The sequence below is a fragment of the Cynara cardunculus genome (assembly GCF_001531365.2).
Source record: "Cynara cardunculus var. scolymus isolate 2C chromosome LG 17, CcrdV1, whole genome shotgun sequence".
Lineage (NCBI taxonomy): Eukaryota > Viridiplantae > Streptophyta > Magnoliopsida > Asterales > Asteraceae > Cynara > Cynara cardunculus.
Genome location: NC_037544.1, coordinates 37,689,350 through 37,705,291, shown reverse-complemented (window position 1 = coordinate 37,705,291; position 15,942 = coordinate 37,689,350). Strand labels below are relative to the sequence as shown.

Below are 15,942 nucleotides of genomic sequence, written 5' to 3'. Positions count from 1 at the left end.
CACTTAAACTATATAATCAAATAAGAATCTACTATATATTTTAAGAACCATGGTCAACTTTAACCTTGACGTATATGAAAATGTTAACACACATTAACTTAACCGATTCGACCAACTTAGAACATTACCGGACTGCCCCCTCCTTCATAAAAGGCTACGCGCATCAATGCTCTTGGATCGATCTCGATTGATAGTCGCGAGCTGTTCCCACAAAATTTTGAGTTATTTCGAAACCATAACATACTCAAATTGAAATACTTGAACGTAGCTTCTACAATGAAAAGTATTTACAAACAAAAATGGTTTTTATGTTGTAACAAATTATTCAAAATAAGAAATTTTTTTGGATTTTTGTTTAAATAAAGTCTCCAAAACCTTTTTCAAAATGGAGAAAATAGGAGAGAGAGGATGAAAACATTCACTACTTTCTATATTTCAGAATTTTTTTTAAGGAACTTGTTAGAATAATCAAATAGAAAGTTCAATTTTAATTAACATGGAACATCAACTCCCATCAAAGTCCTATTGTGATTCATATAAATGTAGATTAAAGTTATTTTTGAAAAGAAAAAAAAAAATGAAACAAGACAAGCAGTTGGAATATATAATAATGATATAATATAAAGAAATAAAATCTGGAATTATGTATATATACAAAAACAAGTGCCAAATGGCATTATATGACCTTATACTATATGTTGAAGTCATATTTATTTCAGATATTTTGCAACACCTTATCCTGCCTTTATCTCACCCAAACACCTCAACCTCAACCTCAACCTCAACCTCAACCTCAACCTCATATATATAAATTATTAAAAATTACATTTCATCTCAACCACATAAAATTTCAATACAACGCCATAATAGCTTATATATATGTTGGTTTGGGTAGCTATGTAATATAACGACATTATAATTTTTTTTTATTGTAATCGAGAACAGAAAAATTAATGTAATTCGTAATTGAATTTCTTTTTTGGAAATTAATAAAAGACTTATCCGTGTTGGTAAGCTTCGGTATTTAAACGTATTTATTGGTTGGTTTTATGCATTAATACCAAATACTATTATTTGAATTCACAACAACTATATTGTGTTTCTGCATCTCACTTGGGTTGTTATGTTTAGAATTTAGGAGTAGAATGGATGCTACTTCATTTCAAAACAATATATGATTTATGCTTTCAAATCTTACCCATCAGCAAATGAAGACCCAAAATTAAGACCTATAAAAATTCAAAAGATTGGTAATGGTAGGTCACCCCACCAACTCAATCAGTCAACTAACATAACCATCATCAACCACCTTCCTTTTTCTTCCTCTCCATACCTTTCCTTTCCTTTTATGTATGTGTATGTGTATGTGTACACTCACACTTTGAATTGAGCAACTATATATAATCCAGATGCATCCACATTTCATCTACTTCTTTCTAAATAATACTAATAAAAACCAAAACAAAAGATTGGAATATCAAAAATTCATCAAATATTAGATTCAGATACTAGAAAAGAAAGTGCACACCTGATAATAATAATAATAATAATAATAATAATAATAATAATAATAATAATAATAATAATAATAATAATAATAATAATAATAATGGCATATATGTTTTTATTTACAGATTCTTGTTCTTAAACACAAGCAAAATGTATCATATAAATCTGATGATGTATAAATCATTCCATCATGCTATTGCTCCTGCTGCTTGTACCACAACCCAATATCAACAAACCAATTTACAATGAATAATTTTTTTTTCTAATGTAAATGCTGACTACCTCAACAATCTCATCATCTCTAAATTCCCCTTTCATTTGCATCGTCCCCAAACCCCTAAACTTGCTCACCACCATCATATACAACACCGGGTCGTGCTGGAACCACAACCTTGTTTCTCTGTTACACACAGAAACGTTAAGATATTAGGAACCACGTGATGATTTGGTAGCTTAAACAACCTCTAACAGAGAAAAACATGAATCAATATGCCTGCAAATTTGAAAATGCACATTGCCCCACATTCAACCTATGATAGGGACAAAATTTAAGCCAGCTGATGCCATGGTTGGATTTCAGTGATGAATTATGAAATACCAACATGAAGGCATCAAAAAGCTACAGATTCACATCAAGGCACGGATTCATGTAAAACGCGTCCTTCACATTGCCCCGGCAAACTTAGGTCTTCCAGCCAGCAGTCAGGCATGGCCCTCAGGAATTGAATCGACAGCACCTGCGGATTCCAACTTGAGACTTGTAATAAACAAGTTGCAAGCCTTACCTATTAGACCCACTCCTTGGGGTTTACAAATTCCCGACTCAACAAGTTGAAGAAGCCTGGTCTCTCCAAACAAATGTATCAAGGGCGGTTCCTGCTGTCCGAGATTGGAATTCTTGTCCTAGTTGTGGCTATATGGTTGATGCTAAAATACTTTTTATAGCAAGTATATCTATTTCTGTTTCAGATGGAGACTGGCTTCTTATACTGGTCATTTGAGTACCACATTCTCTTTTTTCTACACTTGTGATTCCCTTGTCCAAAGATTGTTGTCATTGGTTTAGACAAAACAGCTGCAAGTGCTTATTTGCCTGTTCTTTGCCAGTATGATGTTATATTTTGTATTTTGTACTCAGAAGAACAAAATTCTAGCTGTTAAACATTTTATTGATGCACAAATTGTTGATTAACAAAAAAGAATAATAAAGTAATTTAAGTACCCACCTCAATCTTTATATTCAGATATTTTCGGTTGTTGCTCCTCAATCAATGTTTGGACTCTCTGCAGCGTGCACCATACATTTTTTCACAAAAAAAGAGAGAGAAACATAATAATAAATATACAGCTGATTATTCAAGGATGGTATTGAACTGGATTTACCTTAAGAGAATTGCCAACTTCCTCTAACTTTTGTAGTATTGCAACCTCACCAACATGAGATAGAGTATCATGTGCAAGTGATTTTGAGGGGGACATCTGCCAGTTACCAGCAGGTAAACAAATGGCACAGGGAAAAAATCAATATCTGAAGGGAAGTTGCAAGACACTACTAACAAGCTTAAAAAATCAATATCTGTAGGGTCAGCATATGATGCTTTAGAGTGGCATACCGGCGCATTATATGACTGGACATTTCGTGGAGAACCAAAATCTTCCGGGATGGAAGCTTGCCTAGAGTAGGCTTGATTTCTCATTTTTGAAAGGCGCATCATAACAACCTGATGTAAGTGAGTAACATGAACTTCTTACAACTCTCAACACATAACCAACAACATATGCCTGTTAATGTGAACATACCTTTCTGAATGCCTGAGGATTAGCAATGCCCTCGATTTGAACATCATCACTTGGTGGCCTTCTTACACCAACATTCTCAATTCTAATGGAGTAGACACCATAATGAGACTGCAGATACCCTGAGTAAAATGGTTATCAAGCATTGACAAGAAAGATAAACAGGTAAGATAATCAGGAATATAGACAAGCACAGAAGAAGGTGGGAGGATACAACTTATTATTTGATTAAAACACATGCACATTTCATGCGTCTTTAAAGAGCAGTTGCAAATAACATGTGTTACAAAGTCAAAATCCTTTCCTTTTTTGCAATATATATTATACAGTCGGTTGATGGATGATATTTAAGCCAAAACTAGCTAGAACAACCAACATTTTGCAAAAAGGATTACCCTTGTGCACTAAGGTTTTGAGTTGAAGTCTTTCTAATGCAGCCTTTGCTGTTATTTGCAAATGATAAAGTGTATGTGCTTAAACCCTGTGTCCTTCCATTCACAAAAGAAGTAACCGTACTAGCTGCTCCAATGCTTGCTCCTTACCAACATACATTTGGTGAAATGCAACTAAAAATTGTTCTTTACAAATTTTGCTAAGTGCGAATTATCCAATGAATATAAAAAGTATACTTGTACAAACAGTTGTTCGGATAAGTTCGCGTAACCACTATGCCTAGTGTCCATTGCAACACATTACTAAAACTGCATCACATACTAGTGCTATATTTCATGCAGTGAAAACTTTGTGTCAGTGATTTTCAGATCTCTCAGGTCTGCTATGAAGAAACAGGCATGTATATATAATGTAAGTCTACTAAATCTTTTAAATGTTAGATAAGCACATACCTTGTTCGATCACAACATCAGCAACTGAAGGCAACAACACATGCTTCTCTTTCTTCAAAACCCCAAAACACGGAAACGGTACTGGCTTAGTTACCTGCTATAAAAATTATCACCGTCATCACTTATCATCTTCTTTAATAAGCATAAAACTACTCTAAATGGCTGCCAACTTCAACACTTAAAACTTTTGAAGACTAATACATATACTAATCCGGTGTTAAAAATCCTAGATGCTGACCTCCAACAAACACCATTCAGAATGACAAATGAAATGTTGAATCAGGAAGACAACATACTTGTTGATGAAAATAGAAAAAACATGTAAAACTGATTACTTTATAGACAATGGCATTGGGGGTGACATAGAGCTTTCGTGAACGCATCATACGACGCAGTATGCATCGACGAACAGGTATATACAGGAACATGATAAAGCCGAAGCCCCATGCCAAAATTAAAAGCAAGGAATAAAGTATCCACTGTGTCGTCTTAAGCTTTATGAAATCATCTTCAGCTTCTTCGAAGCTGGCAGAAAAGAGTATGGGCTCCTCGTCCTCATCTTCACAATCATTACCCTCACGCGTGTCGGACAACAACCCTTTCTCCAGGCGATCAATCTCACTAACGCCACCTTCATTTGATTCCATCTGAGGCAGCAATAGTCAGTAATCAACGTCAACTGCTCCACTTGTCGTCAATTATTAGAAAAATCAAAACCCTAAGATACAATCATTAATTTGTAAATGGAGTTTTATCTTGGAATACACGAAAGGATGAACAAGTACATAGCTCAACGACGAATGCACAACTCAACTCCAGAAGATAATTGGAACAGGTCAGGTCAGGTCAGGTCAGGTGAGGTGCTATGCTTCTCGTTTGGTTTGGATGATTCGAGTTTATTACTGGTATTTTCAGTTTTCAGGCATGTTCTTATAATAGGAAGTCTAGAACTTTATGGGGGTAATAATTATATAATATGTATAAGTTATGGGGTAGTGATGTAACATTTAAAATCTTTGGGGGCGTATATGTAATAAATTAAATCCCTATGTTGTCTTCAACGCTGTGCAAAAGGGTTTTATAGTATAAACCCTAGTTTGGTAGAGGGGAAGCAGCAACGGAGATATCAATGGAGAAAGGGAACATAAAGAAGAAGAGCATTGAGGACATATTCGCTTCTTGTGATTTCTCTAGTCTTGGCCTTCACCCTGCCTTATGTGACCAGCTCCGAGGTACGTGTACATCGCTTCATATGCACATATCATAGGTGGGTTTTTCGTTTCATGTAAGGATAGATAATAGTGAAATAAAATAAGAGCTATAATAGAATCTCGTGACTTGTACTTATTCTTTCCCACGATTATAGTCCAAAATGATTTGTCGATTCAAATTCGTGTTGGTATAGGTGTTTATAGTTTTTTACATCCAGAATCTGTCTGCGTTGTTTTTGTTTTGTTTTGTTTACTATGGTATCATATTAGTCTCTACGACCACAACAGTACGACAAGACAGAACCTTTACATGCCTCTGTTTATTTTCTCTGTCAAGAGAACTAACCAAACAATAAAGATTGTCGTTGTTGAAAGAAGAATGATGCTTTTCACTTCATCTCTATTGTGACTTGCATTGACAGAGAGAATGGGCTTTGAAGCTCCAACATTAATTCAGGCCCAAGCTATTCCAGTTATCCTCTCCGGAAGACATGTGTACTTTTTCTCCCTAGTCTCTGTCTGATTGTCCTTCAGGTGTCTTCAATTTTTTGTCCATGTTTCTAGCTTTATGAATGTTTTGTGTTTGACGTGCAATTATAGGCTTGTTAATGCCGCTACAGGCACTGGTAAGACTGTAACGTACCTGGCTCCTGTCATTCATCAATTGCAAAAGTGTGATCCTAGAATTCAGAGGTCTGATGGTACTTTCAGTAAGTTACTTGGTCTCTGTATGAATTATCATTTCAGCATTCATGCATGGTTATTAAACACTATATATCTGAAATGTAAACTATAATTAAATATGAACTCTTCTATATCTGGAGTCAGGGGGTGTTTATCCTTTTAACTGTTGGACAGCCTTGAACTCCATGTGGTTTTAGTATGATTTCATGTTGGTCATTCTCGTACTAAATGAAACATAGAAATCTCATGTGTTAAGAAGTGCTAACTGGAATTCAACTTTGGTAATAGCGTTGGTTCTTGTACCAACACACGAGCTATGCATGCAGGTATATGAAACTTTGCAGAAGTTATTGCACCGCTTCCATTGGATTGTTCCAGGTTATATTATGGGTGGGGAAAACAGGTTGAAAGAGAAAGCGAGGTTGCGGAAAGGTAGTAACTCTTGCTACAACTTAGATTTTTAAGAGGTCAAGTAGTTTCCTTCAAGTCTTCATTGTGAATGAGATACACCTGCAAACCAATTGGTTCCTTGTTATATATTAGCCATTGGGCAAGAAAGAAAATGCTGGAAGGAAAGAGGGAACAACCACCTTCGTTATCTTGAAGTAGCCACTCTTTGCAATTTTTTTATATGCCTGACTATAAGCCATTTGTGTTTAGGAATATCTATTCTTGTTGCAACTCCGGGACGTTTACTGGATCATTTAAAGCACACATCGTCATTTGTACATAAGAATTTGCGGTCGATAATATTTGACGAGGCAGACAGGTTCGGTTTGCTATCCCACCTGGAGAACTTGCTTTTCTTTTTTACATGTTTGATTTTTTTTTTCTCTAACCACTTATAGAATTCTGCAACAGGATTCTGGAACTAGGATTTGGTAGAGAGATAGAAGAGATAATTGATATTTTGGGTTCAAAGCAGAACATGTCTGAAAGCAAAGAAAATGCAGTTTCTGGAGCTACTGGAGTTGTGAGGCAAAATTTGCTCTTGTCAGCCACCTTAAATGAAAAAGTCAATCATCTTGCAAATATTAGTTTGGACAATCCAGTTATGATTGGTCTTGATGACAAGAAGATGCAATCTTCTAATAAGCAAGTTACATCATTAGATTCTAATGAGGTCAAAACATCAGAGCGTTCTGTGGAAGTATTAATTGCATCAAATGGGGAATATAAGCTTCCAGCTCAACTGAATCAGAGATATGTCAAAGGTAATTAAATAGAAAAAAGAGAAAATACTTTCACATTCTTCAACGGGTTGTTCTTATATTTTGCTTATGGCTCATGCAATACTCCAGTGCCTTGTGGTTCTCGCCTTGTGGTGCTTCTTTCCATTCTAAAGAATCTATTCACCGGAGAAGCTTCTCAAAAGGTAAGGCCACCTAAATTTGACATTAGTTCTTCTGTTAGCTGCCTTGTCAGTTTCAAGCCTTCTACTCAACATCATTAACAAGAATGCATGTGGTCTACGTGCTTGAAATTTTCTGGATATATTCATTTGGTGAACCAGTTAGACACCTTTTATCATCTGTTCTTTTGGTAATGTTTTTTTTGGATTGCTAAATCTTCTATTTGATTCTGTAAGAAATCTGGAGTTAAATGATATTTTTTGACTGATAAGCTTCCAAATAGCAATGTGGCTTACTTGGGTTCTTAACCCAAAAGTGGCATTTGTTATAACATGGGTTGAAGACCCAAATCTATACAAGGGTTTTGAATATCATCACTTCTAGTTATTACTTACCCTTAAAAAGAATATCTATTAGGCATCCACCATCTTAAAACTATGCTACAAACTAGAAAGCAGAAGGAAGAAAATCTTCTGGGAAAGAAAGGGAAACTTAATGGATAAACTAGATCCAAAATCCTAATTGAACATTACAAAAACAACCCCAAGCAGTGCAGGTATAAATTGAGTTGTAGTGACTTCGATTTCGTCAAGTGTCCTGTAAAGCTTGGAATATTTATGAATCATGGTTGTGAGCTTTAGATGCTAAAGCATCTGCAGTGCTATTGGTTTGTCTAAATAATGAATAAGTTTAATATCCCTATGAATCATAGAGAAACTCTTACAAGTGGTATAAGCTATATTCCATGGAGATGTCTCTTTTGGTTTGCTTGTTTGAACTAGTTGAACCTTTATGTTGCCTCAGGAGTCCTATGCAGTTTTTGTCATTTGAAGAACCATCATCTGTGTACCTTCTCAATTCATTTCTCTTGTGTCTTCCAGCAGTGCCAATTGCCAAGTTTTTTCTTACATATAATTCTATCAATTCTGAAAAATACTAAAGATATCTTTGTTTTTTATAATTGGAATCTATTTTGGAATATATTATTTAGTAATGTTGTGTGCATTCATGGTTGTATTAGTTATATATTTATATTTATTATTAGTTTCATTTGAAAAACATGTTGTTTCTGGTAATCTAAGTTTCTTGAAAGCATAGCACGTGTTAACTATTTGAATTGTATCAATTCGAGCAGTGTTAACTTAGATGTATTTACGCTTGCTCTCTAGCCCAGAGAGTAGAATGACTCTTTCCGTGAACCTCTGGCTTGCAAAAAGCGTGTGCAAATAAGAATAACTTACCCACAAAGTCGGACCAGTTCAAAAAAGGGAAGAAGTGGAAAAAGGAAAGAAAAATAAGGCTAGAGACGCAAGTTGAAAACAAGGACCAAGGCCAGAGGAAAGTAGGCAACACCATATAATAAGAAGTGGGTACAAACAAGCATAGGTAAGACAGTGAAATACACCCTAGTCTATCTTAGGACTTTGGTAGTCTATCTTTCAGCTCCCAGCTCGCTATCCTGCCCTTCTACCTCTCGAGTGTCCTTTCCTCTGTTTATACTAGCTATATGTTTCCACCCCTAGTGTGCTACTCTAATCTTGCGTCTCCAAGAACTCTTATCAGAGGTCATATCCTTGAAAATGCTCAAGGCTCCCATGCCTATTGCGACTTGCTTTAATATTTCCATTATTAAGAAACTATAAATAGTGATTAGGAGAAAATAGGTATTATGCTTGATTTGATTAAAAATGTTCTAGGATTAGATTAAGGATGGGCGAAGCTTACCTCTCGATAGCAGGCAAATATTTTTCATTGCTAGTCATTTCGTTCAATATTATTTTGTTGGTTTCTATGAAATCGGTATTAGAGCAACTTCTGGTACACGAATGCTGGGGAAAAAAGTCGACTATTTGGAAGAAAAATTTGGGGGATAAAGCAGGGAGGTAAAACCAACAATGTTGAATCGGTGTGCTGGGATGGAGGAAAAGTTTATTGCAACGTAGAATTATTGAAGATCTGCTCGAGTCTCGGGACCAAAATCAGAGGGACAGGCCACCAGAGACGCAATGACGATGGTTGGGGCAGTGATGAGGGTCGCGGAGGCCGTGAATCGTGGCTGACACAAGGGCCAGCAGAGATGACACATGGGATGGCGGTGGGAAGACCCCTGGCAACAGAGGCTGGGCCTTGGAAGGGAGCAACAGAGGTAGAGCATGGGTTGTGTCAGGGGGGGGGACAGGAATGGTATAGACTGGATTCTGGGATTGAGGGGCCATTTACTGAACGCTTGCCTTGGTAAGCGCTTACTGGTTTAATTACTTTACCATATGAACATAACAAGGACCGAGAATTTTACCTGGTAAGAGGGAAAGCAAGGATTGAGAGTCTTACACGGTAAGTGAGGGTGATGACTTATACCTGCAAGCGCTTACCGGGTTATAAACGCTTACCATCAATCCATATTGATGACAAGGAATGTTACCCATAAGGTAAGTGAGAGTAGTGAGTCTTGTGGGTAAGCGCTTACCGGTAAGCGTTTGGTAAACGGCCCCTAAATAAGTTAAAAGAGCCTATTGGGTTTAGTCTTGGGATTAAAGGAAGGCTCAGTTTTGTTCCTGATGCAGCTGATGATATCCCTAAAGGGTCTAACAACTTATCTGCAGTTGGGCCAATTTGGTCAGTGGTGCTTTTATTGGGGTTAATAGCAAGCATCGTTATGGGCTCACTGAAGCTAGTGGCTTTCCTAAAGGGTTTAATGGCTGGTGTGAGTTTAGGGGTGCTAACGAGCCGAATCGAGTGAAAATTGTAGGTTATTCAAGCTCGGCTTGAAAAAATATTACCAGGTTCGAGCTCAAATAACTTTTTCGAAAGACTCGAGTTGAACATTGGTGTTATGGAGCTTGACTCGTTAAGTTAAACTAGTTTTAGTGTGTGTTCGAGATCGACTCGAGCTTGACAATTATTAAGCTCAAAGCTCGAGTAGCTTGTTAAAAGCTCGACTAGTCAACACGCCTAGGTGTGATATTTGGACTAATGACGCTAATAGGGGTATAACTTAGAGCCACAATGAGAGATTTAATATTAGGCAATTATGATGAGATCCGAATGACTATGATGGAGGCCCCAAGGACTGAGGAGATGTTGGGATGTAAAGAATTGGCGTTAAAGATCTAGATAAATAAATAGTGATTACATTTTTTGGTATATACAAGTTCAATTTTAAAGCCAAGGTAAGACGATGGGTAGAGTAAGGACTAAGGAGGGAGAATATTCTAATGCACACCACATTTGTTTCTTTCAAGCATGGCTCTATAAGATTTTTTTCTATAAGTGGCAAGCTAATTTTGCTGTGAGATTAAGGCAGACGCATTAGGGTTTCTAATTCCTAATCCTCTTTTCCTTGTATAATTATATCTTCTTTTTCCATGGAATACAATGAATTTTATTTTTGTTATCAATATCCCAAAAACATCAGAAAAGTGAGTTTGGCAAATCAGTTAAGAAGCTTGCTGCAATTACGGACTCATTCGTTAGCACTATTGGCACAAAGTGTTTTGCCAAATGTTTGTGGCATCAAGATTCAGGAGTGATTCTAAATTGATTTACAAAGAATAACTTGTTGATATTTTGTATGTGACCATGTGACTGCTGGTTTCAGATTGTGGTATTTTTCTCAACGTGTGATGCTGTCGATTTTCATCATGCACTTTTAAGTCGATTCCCAGGATTGTCAAATTTGCAATCAGAGACAGGGACGAGGGAGCTATTTGTGGGATGTAACATTTTGAAGTTACATGGAAACATGAAACATGAGGATCGTGTAAAAACTTTCAATGCTTTTAAAACCGAAAAATCGGCTCTTCTCTTGTCCACTGATGTTTCTGCTAGAGGCTTGGACTTTCCAAAAGTTCGATGCATTATTCAATATGATTCCCCTGGGGAGGCAACTGAATATGTTCACAGGTATGCATTATTCTCATGTGGATTTTTTTTAGATGGACTGAGTTATGTGTGGCATGACCAAATCTGATCTTGGATGTGCAGGGTTGGAAGAACAGCTCGCTTGGGTGAAAGGGGAGATTCTTTGTTATTTCTGCAACCCATTGAAGCCGATTACCTGCGAGAGCTGAAGAAACATGGTGTACTGTTAACAGAATATCCTCTGCTCAAACTTTTGGATGGTTTCCCATTGTATGGTCAGAAATACCATGTCAAAAAGTTTGTTTCAATAGAGATGCATCCATGGGTACTTTGTCTGCAGAAGTCCCTTGAATCCTTCATCTTGACCGAGGTAAAATTTCATGTCAAGAAATTTGTTTTAGTAGACATGCATCCATGTACTTTGCGTACTTGTTCTGTTGGACATTCGCAATTTTCTCGCTATGCATTTGGTGCTTGTATTTATTTTTCTGAAGTCTCTGACCTGCTATGTGCATTTTCTTGTATCCTTTTGTATGTTTGTGTGGTTAATGTTCAGATGGGATTAACAAAAAGTAAGAATGGAGCAAATCACTTGATTATTGTGTTTTGCCTGTTACAATTACAAGTATGGCAGGTTGAGGTTAGGTCCTAGTTTCTTCTTTCATATTATGCATAGACAATCAGATTTAGGACTTGGAGAGGAAAAGATACCTTGTCAGGTGTTTGATTTCCATCATGCCTTCTTTTGGTTGTACATTGAGTTGCAATTAATCCTTTGAGCTAGAGTGATGGTCTTGTGTATGTTCACATATACAATATAGCTAGAAAGAGGTGTGGTCGGTTTCTTTAATTCATGGTGTGATTAAACTTGAGAGATTTTTAATTTATATAGTTAAGATTGTTGATGGTGTGTGTTATGGTTATCCAGGCGATGATGAAGAAGCTAGCTCAGAATGCGTTCTGCTCGTGGGTGCGTGCATACAGTGCTCATCGGGGGGATCTGAAGAGTATATTCATGGTGAAGAAGCTTCACTTGGGCCATGTAGCAAAAAGTTTTGCGCTCAAGGAACAGCCGTCTTTGGTGGGCAGATCGGTCCAGAAGAAACATACGGCAAAGAGGAAGGGAGAGCAGCAAAGACACAGGGAAGGAGGAGGTTTGAAAAAGAAGAGAAAGACATGATAATTTCCGTACAATGAGGTTTAAGAAAGGGTACTTGGAGAAATGTATGATGTTTTTTAAGTTGAGGAATGGAATGATTGATGGAAGTTGGGAAGAAAGGGCATATGACCTGAGCTGGGTGGGGTGGTGGTGATTAATATGTGGTATTATGAGTAGGGTCAGAGGTGGTGTATGGATCAGTTGGTGGGAGTGGCAGCTGGAGATGGACCCAATCTCAATCATGCAAAATTTTGGTTTGACTAGAATGCAAGTACTAGTAGGCAAGTAGCAGTAGGATAGCAATAGCAATGGGTCCATCATATAAAAAAGAAGGGCTTTGCATTTAAGTTTAGCAACTTTATGTCACGCTCACACCCTTCCTGGCCTTGGCTATCTTGTGCGATTTGATGATATTGTAGAATCATAATCACCCCACCTTTATTATTACTAATGGCCCAAATGCTTTAAGAATACAACACCTTAACTATAGTGCTCTAGATTTTATCATATCTCTCTCTCTCTCTCTCATCCCCATAGTTGGTCATGCATGTGTCCATGTTCAAGATGAATATTCATCATGAATAATAATACATTCATGATGAATATGGATTATTTGTACCATTTTATGAATAAATGAAATTGATATAGGTAGGTCTTTCTTTTTATTCTTAGATTTTATTTGCAATTATATTTAATAAAAAAAAAAAAGAAAAAAAAAGAAGTCGAGGTGTGGTGGGGTGGATGAATACGACTATTACAAATTGATAAAATATCTGAATATATATATATTTATATGATGGATGGATGGATGGATGTATCTAGTTGATTAATTTCTGTTAGCTAGGTTGTTTATGAAGTTTATATGTAGTTATGGTGAGTTAGATTAGATTAGATGCAGCCATCAAGTTTTTGCCGTTGCTTAACATCATTAATGAATCCCTTTTTCCAAGAGACTGGATCTCCTTTAAAAGGAAAATATATATATATTAATTGTTTAGTTGGTGTAGATGTGAAATAAACTGTATACATGATCTGGATTTGATTTTGATTAGTAGTAATTAATATAATAAAATGAAAAGAAAGTGAAGGGAATATACATATATATATATGGATGAAAGCAAATTAATTATATTCGGTTTGTTCCAACTTTAATTACAGTTTATGATTGCTTTTAATTAGTTTTAGTGTTTGATAAATGATTAATAAGATTCGATGCCAGTTTTAAACAGAAAAGCTGTATATACTATGAATTACTTTAATCCCTAGCAGATGCAGAAATGCCGGAAACAATTAAGTATGAAAAATTATTAATTAAGAAAGTAAGAACATTAATTAATTAATTAATTAAAGAGGTGAGGGGACAAAGGCTGAGTGGCTTCACATGGTGTTGGGTTCGTGCATGTGCCCATCCTCATACATTACATACATATATATATATATATATATATATATATATATATATATACATACATACATACATACATACATGTGATTTCCATACAATTACAATATATGATTGATTAATCAATTAATGAAGCAACCCCCACTCCTTAATTTCAATTCCCACCTTTTATTTAACTACTAATCATTACAAGCAATTTCATTCCAGGGTTATGAGTTTTGTATTCGCAAAAACTCATTTTTCTTTAGCTTTCTCTTTTCTAATCTATATTATCTTATTAAGTAAATTTAATAAAAGTCTTAAAATCTTAAAATATTAAATGATCAAAATACTTTTTATACTCACTTTTTCACCCCTTCCTCTCCTCACATACATTCATCCTCTCTTAAATTATAATTTTAAATTTACACTTTATACCCCTATAATTAATTTATTTTGCATCTTTTATTTTTAAATGTTTTATTTTAAACATGTATCAAATTAACATACATAATCGTATATCAATTAAAACATGTTTAAAAAATACATTTTATTTTAACAAGTTACATCATTATAATCGTCTCGTTAATACCTTCGAAATGAGTCCAATATTGAATAGTTTTTTACTTAATTATATTATTATATATTATATATACTGTGAAAAAATATTTTTAATATTTACGATTTATACTTTTATAGTTATTTATTTATATATATACTATATATTTTGGGGTTAGGCTGTCCAAATTGCACTGTATAATATGTTCTTGGGTTTTTTTTTGAATATGTATATATACATGTATTAATTCAACTTTAATCTGAGTTTCTGGACAAGAAAGAGGGTAAGCAGTTGAAATTTTATTCTAAAACTCATCTTTTTTTGTCTTTTCATGACTTATGATCTGTCAAATTTGTATTTTTCTTTATTGGTTTTGAGTGTTTATCTTAAAACTCAAGTTTCTTGGTTCTTTGCTCTTTGTGTAAATTGAATACATTTGTGGAGTCGTTTAAATATGTTGGATTTTAAATATATTGGATTTTAAACTGTCATACAATTTTTTTCATCGATAGTCTGTAATTGGAACCATAACTCTTATTTATTCAAATTGTATTAATATGTAAAGACCAAATGTAACATATATCATCGTTAAATCTTATCTTATAAAAGCAGTAGAACTTCAAAATCGTTAAAATTCATGGCTCCCGCCGCATTGCGCGGGTATACAACTAGTTATATATGAAATCATAACAAATATTTCATAATCATCATAACAATCCCAAAATTTACACAACACACACACACACACACTCTCTCTCTCTCTCTCTCTCTCTCTTTATATATATATATATGCACATTAATTTTGTACTCGTTTCAACGCAACTAAATATAAAACTTTCTTGTAAACAAAAAATTATTTATTTATTTAATAAAATGTTTTACCTTTTAAATTATGACATTGTTTGCAAGTAAAATGATATTTTGATAACTAAATAAGAAATACGAAGGTTAAAGCCTATAAAAATCATCCATCAAATAGGGTTTTTTTAAATAGTACATCTTTAAATCTCAAAAGAATTTGAGGATTTTTTTAACAACTTTAGTCTTCATCCCATCTTTGAAAGATCAAAGATATTTGTAAACATTAACAATATCATAATATTATACATTTCAAACAAGAAAAAACTACAAGGCGAACTTATCAAAATATAACTATGTAAAATGACATGTCGTATTAAATATTGAAATTACTCTGTAAGTTTAAGCAATTTATTGCATCTACAAAATATTGGATTAGCCTCTTTAAGATACACCGTTTTGAAAACATAAAATAGTTGATGAGCAAATATTGTAGGTAGTGCGACTTTATAACGTCAGAAGGGAAGATAATGATGAGGTGTGGGCTTTAGAAACTTGTAAATAATGCATAGATGACAGTTAAAATTCAACAACAATAATAAATAGTACAGTGTAGATAGATAAATGTGTAAAATAAAAAATTAAGATACTAAAAAAATATCAGTACGTATTTATCATATTTAATAACATTTTGAAGATATTGAAGAGACGATTATAATGGTATAATTGATAAAAAAAAATAAACGTTTTTAAATATATTTTTGTTAATATATAATTACATATGTT

The 15,942-nt window shown here is 34.8% G+C and overlaps 2 protein-coding genes across 8 annotated transcripts; one reads left to right on the top strand and one right to left on the bottom strand.

Moving 5' to 3' along the window:
• Positions 1–1,602: 1,602 nt before the first annotated feature.
• On the bottom strand, positions 1,603–5,046 carry LOC112500193. Of its 2 annotated transcripts, none has more exons than XM_025103546.1 (8): positions 4,937–5,046; positions 4,487–4,798; positions 4,152–4,248; positions 3,310–3,428; positions 3,123–3,230; positions 2,893–2,988; positions 2,736–2,793; positions 1,603–1,909 (listed from the first exon to the last, which is right to left on the bottom strand). In XM_025103546.1, exons 2-7 carry the CDS (start codon positions 4,796–4,798, stop codon positions 2,737–2,739), a joined length of 789 nt encoding a protein of 262 aa, XP_024959314.1. In that variant the 5' UTR covers positions 4,937–5,046; the 3' UTR covers positions 1,603–1,909; position 2,736. The 2 variants fall into 2 exon arrangements, with proteins under 2 accessions (XP_024959314.1, XP_024959315.1); XM_025103547.1 differs by having other exon boundaries at positions 4,152–4,245.
• A 179-nt stretch (positions 5,047–5,225) lies between these two features.
• Positions 5,226–12,556, top strand: LOC112500191 (DEAD-box ATP-dependent RNA helicase 17). Of its 6 annotated transcripts, none has more exons than XM_025103539.1 (10): positions 5,226–5,383; positions 5,785–5,857; positions 5,963–6,072; positions 6,335–6,478; positions 6,707–6,815; positions 6,908–7,260; positions 7,348–7,421; positions 10,997–11,301; positions 11,383–11,629; positions 12,188–12,556. In XM_025103539.1, the coding sequence occupies exons 1-10, from the start codon at positions 5,281–5,283 to the stop codon at positions 12,437–12,439; spliced, it is 1,770 nt and encodes a 589-aa protein (XP_024959307.1). In that variant the 5' UTR covers positions 5,226–5,280; the 3' UTR covers positions 12,440–12,556. The 6 variants fall into 6 exon arrangements, with proteins under 6 accessions (XP_024959307.1, XP_024959308.1, XP_024959310.1 ...); XM_025103542.1 differs by having other exon boundaries at positions 5,230–5,383; positions 6,373–6,478; XM_025103541.1 differs by having other exon boundaries at positions 5,293–5,383; positions 5,983–6,072.
• Positions 12,557–15,942: the final 3,386 nt, after the last annotated feature.